At 42.7% G+C, this 22110-nt stretch overlaps 1 protein-coding gene across 4 annotated transcripts in view; it reads left to right on the top strand.

The window, feature by feature from the left end:
* EFR3B (EFR3 homolog B) overlaps nt 1–18727 on the top strand; it is a 117992-nt gene extending 99265 nt beyond the window's left edge. For 2 of the 4 annotated variants that reach the window (XM_075201156.1, XM_075201159.1), the window contains 11 exons: nt 1579–1751; nt 2920–2995; nt 3657–3818; nt 4346–4477; nt 5146–5213; nt 7967–8094; nt 12075–12166; nt 13121–13169; nt 14291–14397; nt 17030–17079; nt 17613–18726. In XM_075201156.1, coding sequence (XP_075057257.1) covers nt 1579–1751; nt 2920–2995; nt 3657–3818; nt 4346–4477; nt 5146–5213; nt 7967–8094; nt 12075–12166; nt 13121–13169; nt 14291–14397; nt 17030–17079; nt 17613–17718 — 1143 coding nt within the window. In that variant the 3' untranslated portion in view covers nt 17719–18726. Of the gene's footprint in view, nt 1–1578; nt 1752–2919; nt 2996–3656; nt 3819–4345; nt 4478–5145; nt 5214–7966; nt 8095–12074; nt 12167–13120; nt 13170–14290; nt 14398–17029; nt 17080–17612 lie in introns of all 4 variants that reach the window. The other 2 variants (XM_075201158.1, XM_075201157.1) reach the window with 2 other exon arrangements.
* The last annotated feature ends 3383 nt before the right edge of the window (nt 18728–22110 follow it).

Here is a 22110-nt window from a genome sequence, read left to right on the forward strand (position 1 = left end):
TCCACGCACTCATCATCTCCCGCCTTGATTATTGTAACCTCCTCCTCACTGGCCTCCCCCACTCCCGTCTCGCCCCCCTCCGCTCTATACTCAATGCGGCCGCATGACTCATCTTCCTCTCACGCCGCTCCTCCTCTGCCTCCCCTCTCTGCCTTGCCTTACACTGGCTCCCCTTCCCCTACAGAATCCTTTTCAAACTCCTCACCACCACTTACAAGGCTCTCTCCCACTCTACTGCCCCCTATATCTCTAACCTCCTCTCCATTCACACTCCTGCCCGCTCCCTGTGCTCGGCCAACAACCGCCGCCTCTCCTCCACTCTTATCACCTCTTCCCACTCCAGAATCCAAGACTTTTCCCGTGCAGCCCCCCTTCTCTGGAACGACCTCCCTCGCTCCATCCGTCTCTCTCCTACTCTGTGCTCCTTCAAACGTGCACTCAAAACTCACCTCTTCCTCAAAGCCTACCAACCATCTACTTAACCCCCATCTCCTCCCTTTGCTCGTCCTCCCTTCTCTCCTCTTGCCTCAACTGGCTTCTCTTGTGCCTGGTCTGTTTACCCTCCCTTAGGATGTAAGCTCGTATGAGCAGGGCCCCCTCCCCTCCTGTGTCCATACCTGTTCTTCCGCTCCGTCTTTACTGCATATGACTAGCCGGAGTTTCTGAAGTATTGGTACTTTTTGTTCATTGTTCTGTATGGTTTCACCCTGTATAGTCTACTGTTAGTACTGTGTGCGGCGCTGCCGATACCTTGTGGCGCCTAACAAATATATGATAATAATAATAATCATGCGAATCTACATAGGTGCGTATGAGTGCGACCACTTTTCTGGGCATGTGCCGAGCGATTTCACAGAAGAACCGCTACGCATGAGCCCCTTTTATGGGCAACATTTAAATATTTTTGTTGTTGTCTTTCTTCTCCTCTTTAGGGATTTTTACACCTTTGCAAACTTTGCGGATATTTTTTCTATGGTCCTCCATCTGTTCCTTTTTGTTTCTTACTTTAATTTGTTGTAAGTTTCAAATGTGGATTATCCCACTTTATATATATATATATATTTGTTTTCTCTCAATGCCACTCTTTAATAGACTCCTATTGGCACTTTTTATTGTCTGTGTGTTTTCGGTGGTAGCGCCGGATTTGATGGCGGCCCTTCCACTTTCTACGCTGTTTCTCCTTAACGAATAATCCCTAGAGACTCGCAGTGTATTAAATAACGACTGCGTATGCTCAGTAATACATCGGGGGCTCTGCACTCGGTGTGACTTGTTCATTTCAGCAGCATACAAACAGAAAGTAAGTCGTACCTCTCAACTGTCCCAATTTTGGTGACACAGTCCCGAATCGTTCACCTCAAAGAGCGGGAGCTTCCACATAAACAGGCGGGCTTTCACTTAAAAGTGGGCGTTTTGAGGGTAATCTGGGCAAGGTTTGGGTGGGTGGGGTGGTGCTTATTGTTTCCCAATTATCCATGTTTGGGAGGTATGGTACATAAGACTTTTGTTTTCTCTGCCTACTTTTGCATCTTCTCGCCTCTATATTGTAAATGACCCCTCCTTATTTTACATTGAAAGGTTTCCTTGGGATTCCAGTGCAACAATATGCTGACGGCCTTACCCAGCTCCTTCCTGGACCCGCTCCTTTCCTCCATCTTGATGGAAGATGGCGAGATCCGACTGTTTGTGCTGGAGATTCTGGTCTCGTTGATAGACCGCCATGGGAACAGGCACAAGTTTTCACCTATCAGGTATGTCGACAGATTGGCCGGCACAAGACCCGGTCACACCAAACCGGTGGTGGATTAAGATGACCTCTGTCCCTAAGTAGCCTCCTTCCACTAATTGTTATGGAGCTAGGTGAGCGGTCACCTAACGTCTACCCTGGGCCAGCTTTAAAATTTATTTATTATTGGAATACATAGCAAACCACTCACTCCAAGTTTGTTATAATACTCTGCAAGCCTCCTCCAAAACGTTTATTAGAGTACGAAGCGTATCTCTCACCAGGATCATCACGTGCCCCTTGACGGAACTTCACTGTCATACAAAATGTGTCCCTCACCCCAAATCATCACAATGCACAATATACCCCTAATACGTTTATTATAATACAAGGCAATGTCACATACACCAAAACCCCTTTTGTTCTTACAGAAGAACCCCAGAAAAAAGATACATATGTAGACACACATAAATAAAATGGTCCTGCCAAGAACAGTAGTAGTATCACAGAGTTCTGAGCATAAAAAATGTGAGATGTTTGGTATATATATATATATATATATATATATATATATATATATATATATATACATACATATAAACTATAATAGATTTGCTTTTATATATTTATGTCTGTTGATGATACGGTGAGTTGCCAACCATTTTCTGCTATTTTGGGAGAGTACTTGGAAAACAATTCAGATGTGGCATAATACTTTCATGCGGCACTAATAAGTACAATAATTTCGCCTCCAAGATACGAAAAAATGAACTTCCATAATTGCCAACTAAAACATAATAATTATGGGTGGAGATAACCATTAAAGAAGAATAAGAATTCAGTCTAAAATGTAAACGTTTTGGTTGGCGTTCACTAAGATTTGATAAAATACAGTTTTACCTAGCTTCGGTGCGGCGATCCCCTGTTCCACTGTTGGCGTGTTTTCCTCCAAGTTCTTTGTTTTTAGATCTTAGGATCCCAAGACACACCTTCTCCACCTCTTGTTTTTCATTTAAATAATTTAAATTTATCCCACAACACAAAACTTTGTTTCTGCAAGTGGAGGAATAACTAGGCGCATCCATTTGTGTAGCCCTCATACATTCACTTCATGCCCTCGAATGTAGCCCTTAAAGTGCCGTTACATACAGGGACTTGTGTTGGGATTACGTTATGTTTTCATGTGATTCTAGTACTGTTCCCGATATCGCTGTATTGAAGCTGAAAGTGGACAAGTGTTCTAGACAGGATACGCTCTTTATGAAGAAGGTAGGCATGGTGATTCTCTGAATACACAGATATTTATATATATAATTTATATGATAGAGCTCTGAATATACATATATATTTGTGAATGTTGTTATAAGCTGTGTGGCCCTTTATTTTGGTTATCTCCAAGTAATATGATCTTTCTTGGAGAGCGCTGTTTTTTTCTAACCTTCCAATAGTGGTGTTTCAGTTTCTGTTCTAGAATCTAGTTAGCCATAATCTCTCCTTGGAAACAGTAAAGGTTATTCAATAACATTTCACCTAGGTGCAACTTCGTGCAAAACCTTATCAGCCAATCAGACGTTGGCTTTCTTTCACTTGCAATAGACAGGTTAAAGGTCATAGCTTATTGGTTGCTGTTATTTCGTACAAATTTGCATCTAACGCAATGTCAGCAAGTAACCCTCATTGATACTGGCAGAGAATAAGATACTTAAGATCAAGTAGTTTACATTTTAATTGATAACTACACAATATTTTATTTACAGCAAGATAGACCAATTAATTAAACACAATTTAAAATTCATTGTGACTATACTGTAACTATTAAAGATTGCAACTGCGTCTCCAACTGTGCCTCTCCTTGTACAATAATAACATGCTTGCTGTCATGGGATTCTGGTCGCATCCCTCCCTCAATGCTTCGCTGTTGTGTCTCCAGCATTCTCAGCAGCTGTATCGGCACATTTATCTGAGCTGCAACGACCCCACCAACGTCCAGTCTCACTATGAAGCAGTGTACGCTCTCCTAGTGATGATTAGCATCGAGCTGGCCAATGAAGAAGTGGTGGTAGACCTTATCCGCCTGGTTCTAGCAGTGCAGGTAAGGACGGAACACCTGAACGAATGGCGCAAGTTGGGGTTAGAAGTGGGATAATTCTGGTAACTTCAGATCTGCAGGATAAATCTAGCTTATGTTGCTTTCTACTTCCTGGGTTTAGTTAAGTGAGTCCACCAAGTACAGAAATACATGGCTGTGTAATATAATATCTGGATTGAAAATGTGCTTTGTGCTTTGGATTTGTTTTGTCCATAAATTACACGAGATGCTAATAGGAACCAGGCTATATGCTTCTATGATTATAAACACTGGTCGATGTGTGGGACCGAAGTGAAGTCATTTTGTAAATTGGATAAATTTTAAAGTAATCTCATGCGGACAGTAAGGGGTATGTCTAGCAAAGAGTGAATTATTGCTAATTGTATATATTGTGTGCAATTTCTCTACCATTAATAACATTTTGGGCTTTTTGTTTGGTATCTTGATTTTAATTAATTTTTGCCAAAGCTGAGAACAAATAACTGATATTCAGCCCTTGATTGTGATTTCACGGATACGTTTATTTCCAGGACTTGGCTCTGAGTAATGAGGACAATCTCCCAGCGTACAGTCGCTGCGCCCTTCACGCGCTCTGTGCCGCCTATCTGAACCTGATCAGCCAGCTGACCACTGTGCCCGCCTTCTGCCAACACATCCACGAGGTCAGGCGTGAGTCGGGGTCATTCCCGCAGTGACCGTGTCTATACATTTATACATTCCCCTACTGTCTATAGATTGGCCATTCCAGCCCAAGGATTGTTATCTGTCTACTACCAATTAGGTAGGGGCTTTCTATCTTCTGGTCCCTTTAATTAAAGTCATCCAGTCTGCTGTCACACAAGCAGTTATGACCACTGCAGCCTTATTGAGCAAAATTAATTGGTTTTGGAGAGTATAGGGGAAACCAGTGCGCCCGATAATCTTTTATATATCACTCCTCGGGCTTCATAAAACTGAGATTTCTGCCTGGAAAAACTCAAGTGTTCATAGTCATCTGTGTGACACCAGCCATGAGTCACTAATGGATGACAGTCTGTTAGGGGTTATTGTTATTCAAGTATTTGTCCTATTTTCGTCCTACAACAATCCTCTTTAAGGTTCTCCCCTCTTGTAGAAAATAGGTGGAAGCCCCTTTTTGGCATCTCTCCTGTTACCAGAAGCCGCCATCACTGCCCCATCCCCTGGTGCGCAGTGATGTGATTCATATCATCCCAGGACCATTATAACACGATTCGCTGCGAATAGCTTCATAGTGCTCCGGCCCCGCCCACTTCACCAGGGAATTAGCGGGAGCGATATGTGAATAATTGCATTCTCTCTTCTGTGTTAGGTAATAGAAATGAGAAAAAAAGAGGCCCCATACTTACTTCCAGAAGATGTCTTCTTGGAGAAGCCCAGGTAAGAAGACCTAATAATAATTGCATTTTTAACACTACAATGTGAAGACTTTGTTGATAAGAATCAGTAGTTAGTAAAAAAAAAATGTATTTACTGCCTCCTTCCTCCTTATTTAATGGCTTCTTGGAGAAAATTAACGTGTACATGTTACCCACACACAGTGGAGGCCGACATTTTGTGGGTGGAACCAATATTCAGCCAGTCGTCCACGCCGCTTTAATGTCACACGTTCTAGTGATAGCTGCATTCTCATGAATAAAAGTTCACCCCTCGCAAAATGGCTGCCTCCACTGTGAGGAGACATCGGGTATATTTGAACCTCTAGATGTTATTTCTTTCCTGCCTCTCAGTTAGGTAACACTGTATTTCTGTAGTTCACCGTGACTCTTTGTTTTACTGTGCTGTGACATTCTGAAGTCAGAACAATAGCCTGCGTACTAGGAGAGAACGTATATGTCGGTCGTGGACCATTGTCTGTTTAGGAACCGGATAAACATTGACTCATCGCACATCCACTTATCCCACTTCACCGCACTACTGTCTAAATGCACTTAGTCTCCTTCCCACTCGCCCTCTTTGTCTGGTATTGTGCCACTTAGATTTTAAAGTCTTAAGAGCAGATATTGCCCCCTCTCCCCTCCTCCTCTTCTAATGGATCCTTCCCTAGATTATATCATTATTCATCCACATCACTGGAGTTTCTGTTTAATCCTGCGTTCCCTTATAGAACATCAGTTCTAAGTACTGCATTGTAGAACGAAGGTTTCATGGCAGAATCACCTGCCTGACCTTCATTGGCTGGACTCAACAGCCGAGGACTGAGATGTTTGTGGTCAACAAAGCCACTCTGTCTGTCTCCCATTAAGGGCTACGTAAGAATCAGATTCAAATGATAAGTTGGATTCTATTCAGTTTCCAGTCTGCATTTTATTTGAAGCAACAGACAAAAGAACTCAAAGTGCTTGTCGACATTTGGACAAACCGTTTCTTTATCAAAGCTGCCCTAGCAGATAGAGATGGAGTACCTCTCCTGTTTCTGTCTGGTACGAAGCTTGGAGAGATGGCTCTCCAGAGTTCGCCCTATGTTTTCTGGAAGCTATGTACAATGAGAACACTGTAAGCCATCCATATCCATGTGGACGGACTGATATCTCTGGCTCTTAAGAGTCGTGGAAAGAGCTGGCTCTCCGATTCAGATAATGGGGAGAGAACTCCCAGTTTGATATATGTAGGGGTGGGTTTGAATGAGAAGGCATTGGACTAAATTCACAAAAGTGAAGTTAGATCCAAAACAGTTCTAAATCACTCTGTATTACAAACAACTTCACTCAATATTCACATCTTAAGTCATTCTAAGACCACTGCAAAGTTACAAAAGAGATCTTGAAACTGAGTCACTACATACAGTGGGTCTGATCAATTAAGGGAAGTAAAGCAAATATATGAGTACGTTTTCTCCGGGACAAACCATGTTACAATGCAAGGGGTGTAAATTATTTTATTATTTTGCACATAAGTTAAATACTGGCTGTTTTTTCATGTAGCACGCAAATACTTGATAGCTTTATTTTCACACTGAAATTTAAAGTTCATCTAGGACATTCCCTACCCCTACTATAGTCTGTTCCCACATTTTAAATTTAGCTCCCCTCCAATGCAACATGGTTTTGCCCAGGTGCAAAGTTACTAATTTTTTTGCTTTACTTTCCTTAATAAATCAGGCCCAGTATATCTCCAAATTTAACCCAAAAAATTAATAAGGAAAACCGTGTTAAATTGATCAATATTCTCATGAAATAATCAATTCTACAATTTTATACTTTACTGTTATTTGGGGGATGACATTAAAATTATTATATAATAACATATATAAATTTAAAAAATGCACGTGGGTTGCAGGTTGCAGTTCGTTTTAATTACCAACGGGAGTCACAGTATGATTGCAGATCTCTGAGAATCTGTATTATGGCAACTTGGTATAGATGGCTGTGAGCAGTTCTGGGTGTTATTTTCGCTGGGCCTGCGTTGTGTCTCAACAAGTGCGGGTCTTTATGCCCGATTTGCAAGAAGCGAATCAAAACAGTTGAAACGATTGAGAAGTTCATGATCTCAAGATGAAAAATTCACACGATGTCAGCGGAACATTAATGTATCAAATAGCGATTTTTGCAAATCACTGATATCCTTTGACTTTGCTTGCTAAATTTAAAGCGCCAATTGCCCTTCTGCACCATAGGATATTTCTGTCCTCCCTGAGCTCACCTTAGGACACCTGCGTTACGGTTTGACAGGTGTCAAACTTTTGCCTTTAATGCTATTGGCGCTTTAAATTTACCGTGCATAGTCGCCGGATAACGGCGTTTTGCAAAAATCGCTATTTGATACATTTACCCCATTGAACTGCCAGAACCCTTCCCTTGTGTAGCTAGCGCTCAGGGCTTGGTTCTTTAGCTTGCCAACACACGTAAGCTTGTCTGTTTCTCGGTTTCCTGGTGAGGTATAATTCATCTGACCCTATCGCCATCCTCCCCTGCTCGGTCGCCGTTTACCTGTGCTCTTAATATCATCTATTCAACTATTGAATGTAATATTATAACAGAGGTAGCCTTGTATGTTCTGTATTGATCACTTATTCAAATCTAGCTGTCTACCGTCACCCTCCTCTTTCTGTTGTTCCATTACATCTAATATACTGGTTCTCTCTTATGCCTTGAAATGTAATAGCGTCTTTGTAATTTGTAATTATCGCCCAGGTTGTCAAAGAACGTGGATCACATAGAGACCGAGGTTCTGTTCCTGCAGAGTAAAGTTAGTGAAGTGCTCGGAGGCAGCGGTTATAACTCAGACAGACTGAGCACGCCGTACGTTCCCCAGCTGACAGGTAAGATCGCCGCCTGCCCCCTCGATGTGTTATACTAGCAGATGTTTGATCAGAGGAAGGGTATACGAGTGTGCGGTAAAGCTAGGTAGAGAGTCGTGGTGTCTGCACACTTGGATGCATGGGCTGGGGTCAACAGAAGATGGACAGAGGCCTTAATCCAACTGCTGAGAGCTCACTAGGAGTATTGTGCAGCTAACAAGCTCGTGTTTACCTAAGGATTCAAATAGAAAATGCAATACAATCATCTAATAAAAACAACTGGGTCTGTGGATAAAATAAAATACATGTATTTGATTGGTAACATTAAACCAAGCAAAAAGCAGCAAACAATCAGTAAATATAACTAAACCTGCTTGTAGAGATGTGTTGCTCCTTAGATCTGCTCCAGGCCAGGGTCTCCACTTATTATCCTGATCTGGTCAGGCAGTAGTTGTTTCTTTGCAAGTTGTGAGAACTACAGGACCCCAGAAATGGCCAGAATGAGCCCCAAACTTCAACCAGATATAGGGAAAAGCTGGAGCAGTGTGCTTCTGGCCCAGTTAAAAATGGCGGCTGCGATGTTGGTTCTCCCAAGACGCCAGATGGCCAGGGACCAGGAAAGATGGGTGGCTGTAAAGTGATATGTGGAGCCACAAACCTATACGGCATTTGCTCCTCAGACACCAATGAAGTTGGTTGGTGCAGAGAGTGATACTTGGTGGACATGAGACCATGTGGTCTAAGATTGTGCTGGGTGTTAGGAGGTAACCCACGTTGACTTCACCTTACATTCAGGGTTAAAAATTAAACTAGAAATATACAGTTGGTATAATTATATACATTATATAAAAATACCATGGGTTTGAGTGAACAAACAGCTTAGCAGTCTCACACAAATTCATAAGACGCAGCAGAGACATACGAGGTAGGGTAAGGACGAGCGATATATGGTGGAGAGGACCCTTCCATGAGAGACAGTAGGCCCATATCTGTACAGGTGGATGTGGTGGGGAGAGGAAGTAGAGGGAGAGGACAAGAAGGTCTAGGATTAGGTTGGCATGCTTGAAGAGGTGAGTGTTGACAGAGCGTTTGTAGGTTGGGGCAGAGTATGGTAGGACAAGAGAAGGAGTTCCATAGATGGTGGAAGTTCAGAAGAAGCCTTGAAGGTGGGAGTGGGAGGAGGTTATAAGAGGAGAGGCGAAGGTAAAAGGGGGAGTCGGACTGGTCTGGGGTGTATGAAGGAGAAGTGTTAGTGACAGTGAGCAGCTGGAATGGAATTCTGGAGGGAATGAGGAGACAGTGAAGACACTTACAGAATGGTGCGGTGGATGAAGAGCGACAGAAGATGAAGATTAGTCTAGCCGCAACATTCAGGGTGTAGGGGAAAGGTGGGTGAGAGGAAGACCAGTTAGGAGGAGGTTACAGTAATCATAGTGGGAGATAATGAGTGAGCGGACCAGGGTTTTGGTTCCTGAGTGAGGAAGGGGCTTGTTTTGGCCATGTTGTGAAAACGATGCCAATAGCGAGAGGGACTGGAAGTGAGTGAGGAGTGAAACTGATAAAGGATAACCTCAGTGTGGATGTGAAGGAGATCAAAAGACAACTCGGCATTTACAGAAACAAATTAGTTGATCTTGAAAACCATTTTAGACAGAATAATATTAGAGTGTTTGGCCCACTGGAAGGTGCCAAGGCCTACACCTGGAGACATTTGTAGATTCCTGGTTACGGGAGTCTTCATCTCTATTAGCTGTTTAATGTGCCCACTAAATACTTAGCTGGTCCTTCCCACCTGGCATACATATACTGATGTTGTCTTGGAAAAGGAGTAGATTCAAATATAACTTTTGCCTGTAAAAATGTATTTTATGTTCAGTAGACGTTAAGAACATCCTAGTAAATGTATTTTGTGTAAAAAAAAAAATATGAAAAAACATTTTTTGGTTTTTAACTTTTGTCTTTAATACTTATATTATTATAGGTGACATTAATTCAACAGTTTTGGGTTTTTTATGTGCGTTCTTTTGCGGTTGTATCTTCCACAGAGGTATTCATCAGCGCACGTATCTTCAAATCCGTTCCTTGTTGAATTCGGGAGTGTGCAGAGTGGATTTACATGCGTCTTTAGACAGACACACACGTTGCGCTCAGTATGAGTGCCATGATGAACCAGGTCCTAGGTGTCTACGTCCTTTAGCCTTGATTGGCCATAGGGCCTAGTTTCCATATAGTTGATTTGAAGTTGGATAGAGCATTACATGACCTGGGCTCCTCTGTTGTTAGGTTACAATTTGGGGACTGGTAGGAACATCTATTGCAGAACAAACCTCATGGTTAGAGAGCTGGATCTGAATAAGTATAATCTGATAGTATAAAGGGCAGGAATATCTACAGAGCTTTGTTCCTACAAGGTGTGAGCCTAATAAATCTTCAGGTGTTGTGTTTACTCCTGGGTATCTTGGGGAGCATTCCTGCCTCTTTGTGGGTGTAGCATGGGTGCTGTCCCCTACTTCTTTCTAAAAGAAAGAAAGACCACACATATGGAAGAGAGGAACAAGTCGAGAGATTCTTCCATCCTCGCTCCATCCCCCAGATCTCTGGCTCACGGCATCTCCCGACCAGTCCTCATGTACATAACCACGATCTGCGCTCCACCGCGCCCCGTTACATATATTCTGACTACTTTGGTGAAGTAGAAAATCAAACAGACACTTTTATTGCCGTAAAGCGCTAGCTCAGAGATCGGAGTTTAGCCTGCAGGATGATCTACCTTCTTCAGCTGCCTGTGAGAGAAAGAGATAGAGCTCACTTCTTTGTAATGTCTGGAAGCTCGAGACTGGGTAGACAGGGGCTAGCTGGGTCAGGTGTCCCTCTGCTCCCCAGTCCGGTCCCATAGTGGGCTACCTTGGGATGGGTCACTGTTCTACCTGCAACTTTGCACATAGTAGCCTGATATAGAAGTGTGATTCATGTGTTTAAATCAATTGGCTAGAGAAGGTGCAGGACCTACTTGGATGCACGTCACTATCATATTTACCTTTCAATCTGGTGATATCCAGCAGATATTTATCAGATTTCTGAACTGTTGGTAAGAACGGGTGGGCTCAGGTTTGCCCCGGATCAGTATTCTGGGGTGATTCGGGAGTGACACTGTTATTGCAATGTAAAGACACTCTACTATTACTAATGTACTGTTATGGGGGTTTCAAACTCGTGATTTGGGTGGGTGGGCAGGCTGGTTCATCGTACGTATTATTGTACACGATCGTCTTGTGCAGGATGATGTCTGTTCTGGCAAACAACAGCCTATATATTGTTGCCAGATCTTAACACATATGGCACTGCGCATCAGGTAACTTGTTGGGCTTCAGGTTTAAGGTCACACATCGTACTCCTCCTATTTTAGAGGTATTTCCTTTGTAATACATGAGACATTGGACAGTGACTGCTTTTCTAACGTGTAGACAAAGCTGTTTATTTCCATTGCCATGGGAAACGACACCGGTCTGCTGTAATCTTTGCATTGTGTACAACTGTATCCAGGGAGCAGCTTTGTGTGGTATCCCCGGGCAACGGAAATAAACGTCACTGACTGATGATACAAAGATTTGATGGAAAAGCACAGATAGAAGCTGTAAAGAGGGTGTGCAGTGCATTGTACTTAGTAAAAGCCGCAGGATGGTGTGCGGAATCCAAGAAATTATATGTGTCTGAAAGTGTGGGGGGTAAAAAGGCTTAATTTGTGACAAGTTCCGGCAATGTGTTTATGTATATACGTGAATATGTTTACAGTTTTACATTAAGAGACCTTTCTATAACTTTCCATCAACCTTCGTCTTCTACTAGTGCTTATCCTTAATATCCATTAATCTATTGCAATAAAAGGTTGAATTGAAGGTTATTTTACATATATTTACATTCAAGCCTTTAGTGCTAGAACAATAGTTTGCATTGAGCTGAGCATCAAGGACAGCAGTTACAAGTCTTCCATTGTCTTGTAGACGAGGACCGCTTGTCCAAGAGGAAGAGCATCGGGGAGACAATATCCCTGCAGGTGGAAGTAGAGTCCAGGAACAGTCCAGAGAAGGAGGAGGTGATGTTTGTACTCTGAGCCATTGACGTAATACATTGTAATCCCCGTCCATAGAAGCTACAATGAAATATTGTCCTAGGGAACATTGGAGAAAACATTAGGCCATTCATACCGAAAGGAACTCATGAGTGAACGTAGATGGATTTGTTCACATGTAATTTATAAATGAGCAATTGCAGCAAGCTTGAAAGATACATTATTTACATTGGCACTCAGGTCTGCACCACCTATAGCGGAACAGTGGGCGCAACCAATGTATGAACTGAACCAATATTCCTGATTGGTTCAGTTCATACATTGCCTATAGCAACCAATCAGATTCTAGCTGTCATTTTGTAGAAGGTGCTAAATAAATGACAGCTAGAATCTGATTAGTTGCTATAGGCAACATCCCCACTTTTTCAAACCCGCAGCTTAGTAAATCTAGCCCTATGTGTTCATTAGGGACTATTGTCGTGAATGAGGCATGCGGCACAAACATTTGTAGTAGGCTGCGACTGTGTGATATCATCCTGTCCATTATATATAATACAGCACAAGTCTATTGCCTACTGCAAAGGTGAGCAACTTTGGGAATAGCACTCCAATTTCTGTTGTCCCTTATTGTCAGAAATGAAATACATTATATTGGGATATTTTGGGGTTCTAGAACAGTGTCACACTGACATTTGGGGGTCCCAGAGCAGTGTCACACTAACATTTAGGGGTCCCAGAGCAGTGAAACACTGACATTTGGGGGTCCCAGAGCAGTGGAACACTGACATTTGGGGGTCCCAGAGCGGTGGAACACTGACATTTGCCTACGAAAATGCCTACGAAAATGTTGTTCACTTGTGGTCCTAGCTCATTATGTCTAATTACCAGTTCTTACAGTAGTCTATTTGTGTTACTATAAGATGTGATTTCTTAGTCACCAGTGTTTATACTGTCTGACATCTCATTCTCTGTTATCAGAAAGCTCCAGCAGAGGAGATAACGTTTGAAACTCTCAAAAAAGCAATAGGTAAGTGACGTGGAACCAGTTCTTCTCTTACTAAGATCAGGCATCCGTTCATTATAACATCACACCTCCTTTATAACGTCACACCTGCTTTATAACATCACGTCACCTTTATAGCGTCACGTCTCCTTTATAGCGTCACGTCTCCTTTATAATGTCACACCTTCTTTATAAAGTTGCGTCTCCTTTATAACGTCACGTCTCCTTTATAACGTCACACCTTCTTTATAAAGTTGCGTCTCCTTTATAACGTCACGTCTCCTTTATAACGTCATGTCTCCTTTATAACGGCACACCTCCTTTATAACATCACACCTCCTTTATAACATCACACCTTCTTTATAACGTCACTTCTCCTTTATAATGTCACAGCTGTCTTGCAAGTCACTAAATAATTTAAAAACTTTATTGCACTGTTTACCATCCTTATACTTTCTGGAAACAGCACATAGCTTTATTGAAGCACAACTTAAATTAATTGCAAACGTTTTCCTTTTTTCATTTAAACTTTGGATGTGTTACGAGTGTACTTTATGCCTTGACAATCATCTTCCTTGTGCAGAACACAATTTGCCCCTTTCGTCCTTTCCTTATTGTTTTCTGATTGGCCGTCCTTGCTGACATTCAGCTGCCAATCACAAAACAGGGACCAAGGGGCTGTCCCGTCAACCGCACCAAGGAGAGGGCAATCAAGGGACGAATCACACATAGAGGTCCCATTTACACAATATCCTCAGTAACAAGATAACATTTCACACTGAGCACTGTCATGGGAATTATAGGTCCCCGGAGACAATCTAGGGTGTCTGAGGTCTCTTTATTAAAGCTACACTACTACCTAGCAGAAAGGTATTACTCTGGTGCCCCTCCCCCTGGTCCTCGCATCGGGGGGCTGTTACTGCTGCTGTTTTTCCAGGGGCTCCTCCTTTCCTCTTACAGCTCTGTCCAAAAACCAGGTGGACGAGATGTGAGTGGGAAGACCAATCACAGGCCGCGGTCAGGAGGTTACAGCTTGTGATTGGTCCTCCCGCTCATACACGCTGCTCTCCATTTGCCCTCTTACAGACCCTTTACCATTGTACACAAGCTTTTAGCGTCTTCCTTTCTGTGTTTATTTAATTCAGTGGACAGCGTGGCGGTGGAGGAGCAGGAGCGGGAGCGAAGGCGGCAGGTGGTGGAGAAGTTCCAGAAGGCTCCGTTTGAGGAAATCGCAGCACATTGTGGTGCCAGGGTAAGAACCAATAAGGGGAACAGATGGCTTGATGGAGTTTACCTTCGTGTTCCATCATGGAACACTCAGAACAGGCCATGTGACTTCAACGGGAGCATCCTATTCGTTGAATACACGAATGATACGTTATGTTTTGACAAAACTTTAAAAGTGGAACAAAAAGAAGCTTATACGTACATCAAGCGCTTACATACATTCATACAGAGATGAGAGCTCTCTCCTGTTAGGAGAGATTTGCACTACTCAAGATCCCAGCTTTGAATTGTGGTTGCAGAAGGGGCTAAACTCAAAAATGAAAATATATAGTGCAGTAAACTTACGTAAATGATAAGAATCCTCCTGCAATCATGGTATATGTACATGGTATATGACCCTTCTCCAAAACGGTGTCTCAATCACTCTTAAAGCATTCCCTCCCTGTGATGGGTGTTGACCCTTTCCCCATAAGAAATACACTTACAGAAATAAAACTTATTTAATGACCTTGTATCGGCACATTAGATTGTATAGGCTTTTTTCACGATCAGTGCTTCATAGGTTATGCAGAAATATATCTAGTGTATTACCCTGTTTACTAAATGACAATAAGTACGTAAAAAATTACACTCACAAATTCAAACGTGTATAAAATCCAGACACAAGTGAATTGGATGCCCATATCGGGGGTCCCGTCTGTACCAGCAGTGAGCGATTGTAGACAGCCAGGGCCTGATTTATTAAGGAAAGTAAAGCAAAAAAAGAGTAACTTTGCACCTGGGCAAAACCATGTTGCATTGGAGGGGGAGGTAAATTTAAAATGTTGGGACAGATTTATAGTTGGGTTAGGGCATGTCCTAGATCAACTTTAAATTTCAGTGTAAAAATAAAGCTATCATGGATTACTCCTATTATTACTCCTATTATAGGTACTAGGCTGCATACATTAGTAGCGCCATATTGTATCCTATTTATACATATAAACCATAAAACTATAGGTTTGTTCCCCCCGCAGTTTACAGACTGCACAAACCAAGTATCAGTAACACCTTTATACAGCCATTCCATAATATGGGCTCCATTAGTCATTCAGCGAAGACACTGACTGATTCTGCAGGGAACACACAAACACTGGACAACTCTGTTTTAATATTGTTATTTACAGTGAAGCCAGGTCATGGCTCCCTCCCAACTCTACACCTGTCCGCACATTTGGTCACCTTCCCCACCAGAAGCGCAACACAGTTTTGCTAAGACGCAGAATTGTACCGTGAATGAGTAACACTGTCAGGTTGTCATGTGAGATTATGATCACCCCGGTTCTTGTAGAGATTTTGGATCATAATTTGGATGCACTTTGATATGTATGTGCTTTTTGAATTGTCTTTCTTGCGCTACGGAGACCCCCTTGATATATCCAGATCACCCTCATCCCAGTTACAGACTTTGCACATGAATGGAACACTTACAATTCCTTTCTCAGTGTCTGACATACGGCAGCACACTTAGTCCCGTTAGATCACTAACGAACAAACAGACTCACAAATTGTTTCAATGCTGAATTGTAAAATAGTATCTATTATTACAGTTTTATTATATTATATCTGACTTTCCCTTCTACCGGGATAACAGTTCCGACGTAACTTCATAATAGCTATAATTATGTTTCCAGTCTTGCTGAAACTTGGACTGTGGGCATGTGATCACAAGTCAAAAGTGGCATACATCGTGCAAACTAGAGGGAAAATAGTGGCCCCTATGGGACCAGCTACATCTCTCACACGCCCTTCCACCGGGAGATACAAACATTATCGTGCAACACAATCGACCTGCACACACACCTTACAAAAATTGTCAGAGCACTCTTAATAGCAGGGGGAAGGGGGTCATGGCCATCATTAACCTAAACCCCCACTACTAGTGCACTCTCCACCCCTGGAAACTCATTTAATTGTCTGGTCCTGTAAAAAAAAATCTTGTTTTTTCGTATAGCGATACAGGGTGCCTAGCCGGGCTTTAGATCCACCCAGCTCCTCCCAGATGATGCCAGTCTTTGTGTGTAGATCCCGTTACAGTGGGCGCAGTTGTGTAAAGTTAAGCGCTCACCATTGCACTCACCATTGCACACGGTGGGACCGCATTTTTCTTCTTTTGTAAACGAGCATTGTTTGTGCCCACACTATACCCTCCTACTTTTGCAAGGGACAAGTGTGGGGGACAAGATGTCCCAATTCGTTTTATCAAGGGCCCCCACCCAGCTGCTCAATAACTAGATAAACGCAGCAGGGTCGTAATGACACTTTTGGGATCATTAGGCCTCGTCCCACAGAGCGATCCAGGTAGAAAAGAGAAGTGAGACCCTTAAGGGTGGTCTTCTCTCCTTGAGCGGTCCAGGTCCACAAATTATGGAGTCTCCCGTACTTAGAGAAGTACGGCTCACACTCATGGACAGAATCAGGTGGGCCTATTAGAGGGGTGGTCTGGTGCTCTCCTCTATCACAAGCGTGGTTTGTCTGGCTTGACATATACTGAGGTGTAAGAGAAAGATTACATTATTCTGCTCCATAATTTTGTTTGTTGCTTATTATAAAGTTACTACTAAACGCGGTTTCCTCATATCCTGCCCCCACCAACCTTCTCTTCTCCTTATCTTCAGGCATCGTTGTTACAAAGTAAACTGAACCAAATCTTTGAGCTGACTATACGGTGAGTGATCTTAAGACCCTTCTCCGTGATAGACGACCTTGGTTTGCATGAGTCTCTTTATAAAACTGATTATATCATGTGTCACAATCTATCTGCCACTCAGTTTCCCAGATCAGTCACAACTTATATCATGTTAGTCTGTTGTTTGGTTTAATGGATTTACTCCGTTGAATATGTATAGATTTCTGTGCTATTAATCTTCATTAACACTGTGCATTAATAATTGATAATTGCATTAACTTTTGGTTTGCTTGAATTCCTTAGCCCGACAACATGCCTAAAATATTACCTAAGATTAAGGTAGAAAAAGAAAAGTTCAAAAATAGGAAATATTTTAGAAGTGTACAAAAAACAAACATTAAGGGAGTGATTAATTAAGGCATGTATATATTTAATTGGTTCCGAGGGTTTTAGGTTGAAAGGTCATCAAGGTCAGGTGATAGATGCTCTTTAAAGACCCTGTGTAATGTATATACGTTTCTAAGAGTTGTTTATAGAGGTGGTATTTAATATTTCCTCTTGCTGTTTTGCAGCCCACCCCCAAGCCCCTCTGGCACCATCACCGCAGCCTACGGCCAGTCACAGAACCACTCAATCCCTGTCTACGAGATGAAGTTTCCTGACCTGTGTGTGTACTGAATGAGGACTAAGCACATTTACATCGTATCCCTCTCTGTCCGAGAGACCTGCAGTACTGAGACTCTCCACCGGGGGCAGGAGTCCTCCCTATTCTCTTCCAGCAGCTCCTTCTCCCAGGTCATCGTGTCTAAGTCCCAGATCTTGTTCTGTTTGCACTAAAACCCATGGATGTGCATGCATTATGCTGCATTCTTCTCGTTAGCAGGACTGTACAGCCAGAAAGATAAATTTATATATATATTTAATAATGAAAAATCCTTTTAATCTGCACTGTATATTTTATGTTCCTATGTATCGGCACTAGGCTTTGCCATGGGCCCTTAGACAACACAGATTAAACCCTAGATTTATATAGGATGCCCAACGCACGTGTATATAGAGCTGTGAGGGTGAATTCACTATCGTGCCATTCTCACTGTGGATTTTGCAGTGTCTGCTTTGTGTCTGCATTCTGATGTCATTATAGTTTCAGTGTCCTGGGGTACCTAGTGAGACCATTGCAATAGTACAGATACCTTACGGCTTAAGCCCTCAAGCAACAAAAGCAGGCCAGATCTTAAGGATATCTCTGAGGTGTCACAGTATCAACTACTTGTATTCAAAGATCTGGCCGGATAGCTAAACATGGGAGCTAGGAAAAGTTATCTACAAACATTTATACTAATGCACACATTATAAAGATGAGGTTGATAAGGTATCAGCACCCTTTTTTTTTTTGTTAAAAGTATCTATCTTCTGTACATGTTGCTAATGATGTAGGTGGTCATAGAACAGCCTGTAGCCAATCAGATCATTGGAATATTCACAGCAGCACCGATTATTTCAGTTTAATTATCTTGTGGGAGGCAGTGACCTGTCCACACGTGTTGTTGTGTTAGTGAGGACAGCGCTGCATGTGACAGGGACAGTGACATGATGTGAGGAGGGGAATGGAGGCAGCAGGAAACCACAGACTGAGAGTTATACAGTGGAAGGAGCAGGGTCCCCCAGCAGCACAGAGTATATCAGGAGATGAGTGATGTGTTAGTGAGGACAGGGCTGCATGTGACAGGGGCAGTGACATGATGTGAGGAGGGGAATGGAGGCAGCAGGAAGTCACAGACTGAGAGTTATATAGTGGAAGGAGCAGGGTCCACCAGCAGCACAGAGTATATCAGGAGATGAGTGATGTGTTAGTGAGGACAGGGCTGCATGTGACAGGGACAGTGACATGATGTGAGGAGGGGAATGGAGGCAGCAGGAAGCCACAGACTGAGAGTTATATAGTGGAAGGAGCAGGGTCCCCAGCAGCACAGAGTATATCAGGAGATGAGTGATGTGTTAGTAAGGACAGGGCTGCATGTGACAGGCGCAGTGACATGATGTGAGGAGGGGAATGGAGGCAGCAGGAAGTCACAGACTGAGAGTTATATAGTGGAAGGAGCAGGGTCCCCCAGCAGCACAGAGTATATCAGGAGATGAGTGACGTGTTAGTGAGGACAGGGCTGCATGTGACAGGGACAGTGACATGATGTGAGGAGGGGAATGGAGGCAGCAGGAAGCCACAGACTGAGAGTTATACAGTGAAAGGAGCAGGGTCCCCCAGCAGCACAGAGTATATCAGGAGATGAGTGATGTGTTAGTGAGGACAGGGCTGCATGTGACAGGGGCAGTGACATGGTGTGAGGAGGGTAATGGAGACAGCAGGAAGCCACAGACTGAGAGTTATATAGTGGAAGGAGCAGGGCCCCCAGCAGTACAGAGTATATCAGGAGATGAGTGACGTGTTAGTGAGGACAGGGCTGCATGTGACAGGGGCAGTGACATGATGTGAGGAGGGGAATGGAGGCAGCAGGAAGACACAGACTGAGAGTTATATAGTGGAAGGAGCAGGGTCCCCAGCAGCACAGAGTATATCAGGAGATGAGTGACGTGTTAGTGAGGACAGGGCTGCATGTGACAGGGGCAGTGACATGATGTGAGGAGGGGAATGGAGGCAGCAGGAAGACACAGACTGAGAGTTATATAGTGGAAGGAGCAGGATCTCTCAGCAGCACAAATTAGTGATGTGAGTCTCCTGTAAATTCGATGCAGTGATATTGTGGTGTAAAAGGCACCTCTATATAAAGCACATTTCATGTATTTGGGATTAATGATGAAATCGCACAGTTCGGGTGTTTGAAGATACAGTGTATTGATAAGGATTAATGGCTGTGAAGACTGTAGTAAGAGGAAGGCATTGCTCTGTGTTGTGTGCATGGACTGGGATGTAGATAGTCCATTCATGGTGAGGAATGAGTGACTGAATTGATTTACTCGGTACAATAGATACTAGTAATAGGAGAACACGTCTTGTCCTTGGAAACATTGATTCATAGTCGTCTGAAGCTCACATGATAAACGCAGCAAGATGGAAATATACTGAACATCTGTAAACTTGCAGCAAACGTCCTTTAGAATGACGATTGTTGGGCGCATGAACTGGTCCCTCTCTCATCCCGCACACAGACTATAGAAACTGATTTACCGTGTTCACAGATTGTGTGCTATTAATACTTGTACGTTTACCAGAAATAAATCAGTCATTTAGTCTTTTGCAGCCATATAATTACCATTTTATTAATTTTTTTTGTCCTCTTTGCTCTTAGTCTTTGTGTAAAATCAGAGATGTAATAAGTTATAATGCTGAGCTGTGACATCATCACCTGTGTGATATTAACACCCTTCTTTTATAAGGACGTCAGAAATAACATTTGAGTGTCCTGTGTATAAGCACTGTCTGAAGTGGCTACATCTAGTCATAGACGTCCTTGATATCTAGTATAAGGCACTGCTTGTAAATATTATATAGGTATTACCTGCCACCAAACAGTACTTTATTCTTATACACAGGACTTGAATATTGTTCCTTTTAATACATTCATATTGAATTCCGAGGTGATAATGTCACAATTATCCTCTTTAGAGAGATCTACTGGAGGAAATTGACCTGAATTGGCAGCTATGGCTGTTAGGGGAGGTGAAGTATGTGAGCCCCAAATAACATGATTTGCAGTGACTAGCCCCACCGAGGCCCCCGTCCTGAAGGATGCGGGAGAATGGCTTACTCCTGGGAGTCCGGGAGACCTAACTATAATCCGGGAGAGTGGGCATGTATGATAACTGCTAACTAGTGGTGCTGATGGCCATCATCATCATCACTGCACTAGCTCCTCATTTCCCCAAAACATACCCCTGCCAGCATACCTCTCTGTCTGTATGTATTACCCAGTATTGTCTTATTAATGTTTGTTCCCAATTGTAAAGCGCTACGGAATTTGCTGGCGCTATGTAAATAAATGTTGATGATGATGATGTATCCAGGTCTACCCTCAATTACACGTCCCGAACGTACTCAGCCAGTGCTAGTCTCTCCAGGCGTAAAGAGTCGTAAGTGCAAGATGCACCAAAATCTGTACTTATTTTTGCACGCATGCGTATTTCATGCAAATAAAGCAGACATACGTGTAACTCTACATGAGACCCTATATGTGCGTACTACAACTGCTAGCATGCTGTACCAGCTCCTGCTTGCCGTTAATCCACAGCTGGAGAACGTTCTCTGTGGATCATGGTAATAGGAGACAAGACATCGTTACTGAATGAGCGACATTCCTAGAAGTAGTTTCAGCATAGACAGAAAGTGACACCTGAGCTTTAAGTCTTTACACTCCTGCAATAATAGTTATATCAAATAAACGTCACCACAAGTGACGGAATAAAGTTGCAGAGAATTTGAACACTTCGATTAATAGTTGATGGCGTCAAAAGTATAAAAGTGCAAGATGTTCTGAATATGACCGTTAATGTAACGGAAGGAATTATCTTCCCTGTTAGACCTGGTTGTTAGTCCCACACCGCCTGTCGCATCAGTGTGAAAGGTAAATTATTTGTGCTCTTTGTAAATAAAATGCAGAATGTGTAAAAAAAAATAATTAAAAAAAGGAAAATAATTTTGTTAACCATTAAAGGGCTGTGGAGGTAGAATGTGAGCTGCAGGAACAATCGCCACCTCTCCCCTGGTTTTGTCCAGGGCTGTTGGAGAAACCTTCAATGGCGGACACAAACCACAAATTTTGCAATTGGTGACTTTTCAGGATCATAGCCGTTGAACTGGTGAAATTCAAGTTCATTTTGATCCCAATAGTTGTAATACGACGTCTGTCGTTGAAAGACTCAGACTTGGCTTGTTGTTGCCGATTGGCTTTCATATTGTGCCTGATACATTAAGGAAAGCAAAGTTAACACAATTGGCGTTTTTTTTTTAAAACAGACGGAAACGCAAGCGGGTACGGCCGTATTCCAAAAGAAGAAGATCTCAAGAAACGTTTCTAATTCTAAGAGTGTAAATACCTTCTGGCTGTACGGCTGTTG

The sequence above is a fragment of the Mixophyes fleayi genome, chromosome 3 (assembly GCF_038048845.1).
Source record: "Mixophyes fleayi isolate aMixFle1 chromosome 3, aMixFle1.hap1, whole genome shotgun sequence".
In the NCBI taxonomy this organism is placed as follows: domain Eukaryota; kingdom Metazoa; phylum Chordata; class Amphibia; order Anura; family Limnodynastidae; genus Mixophyes; species Mixophyes fleayi.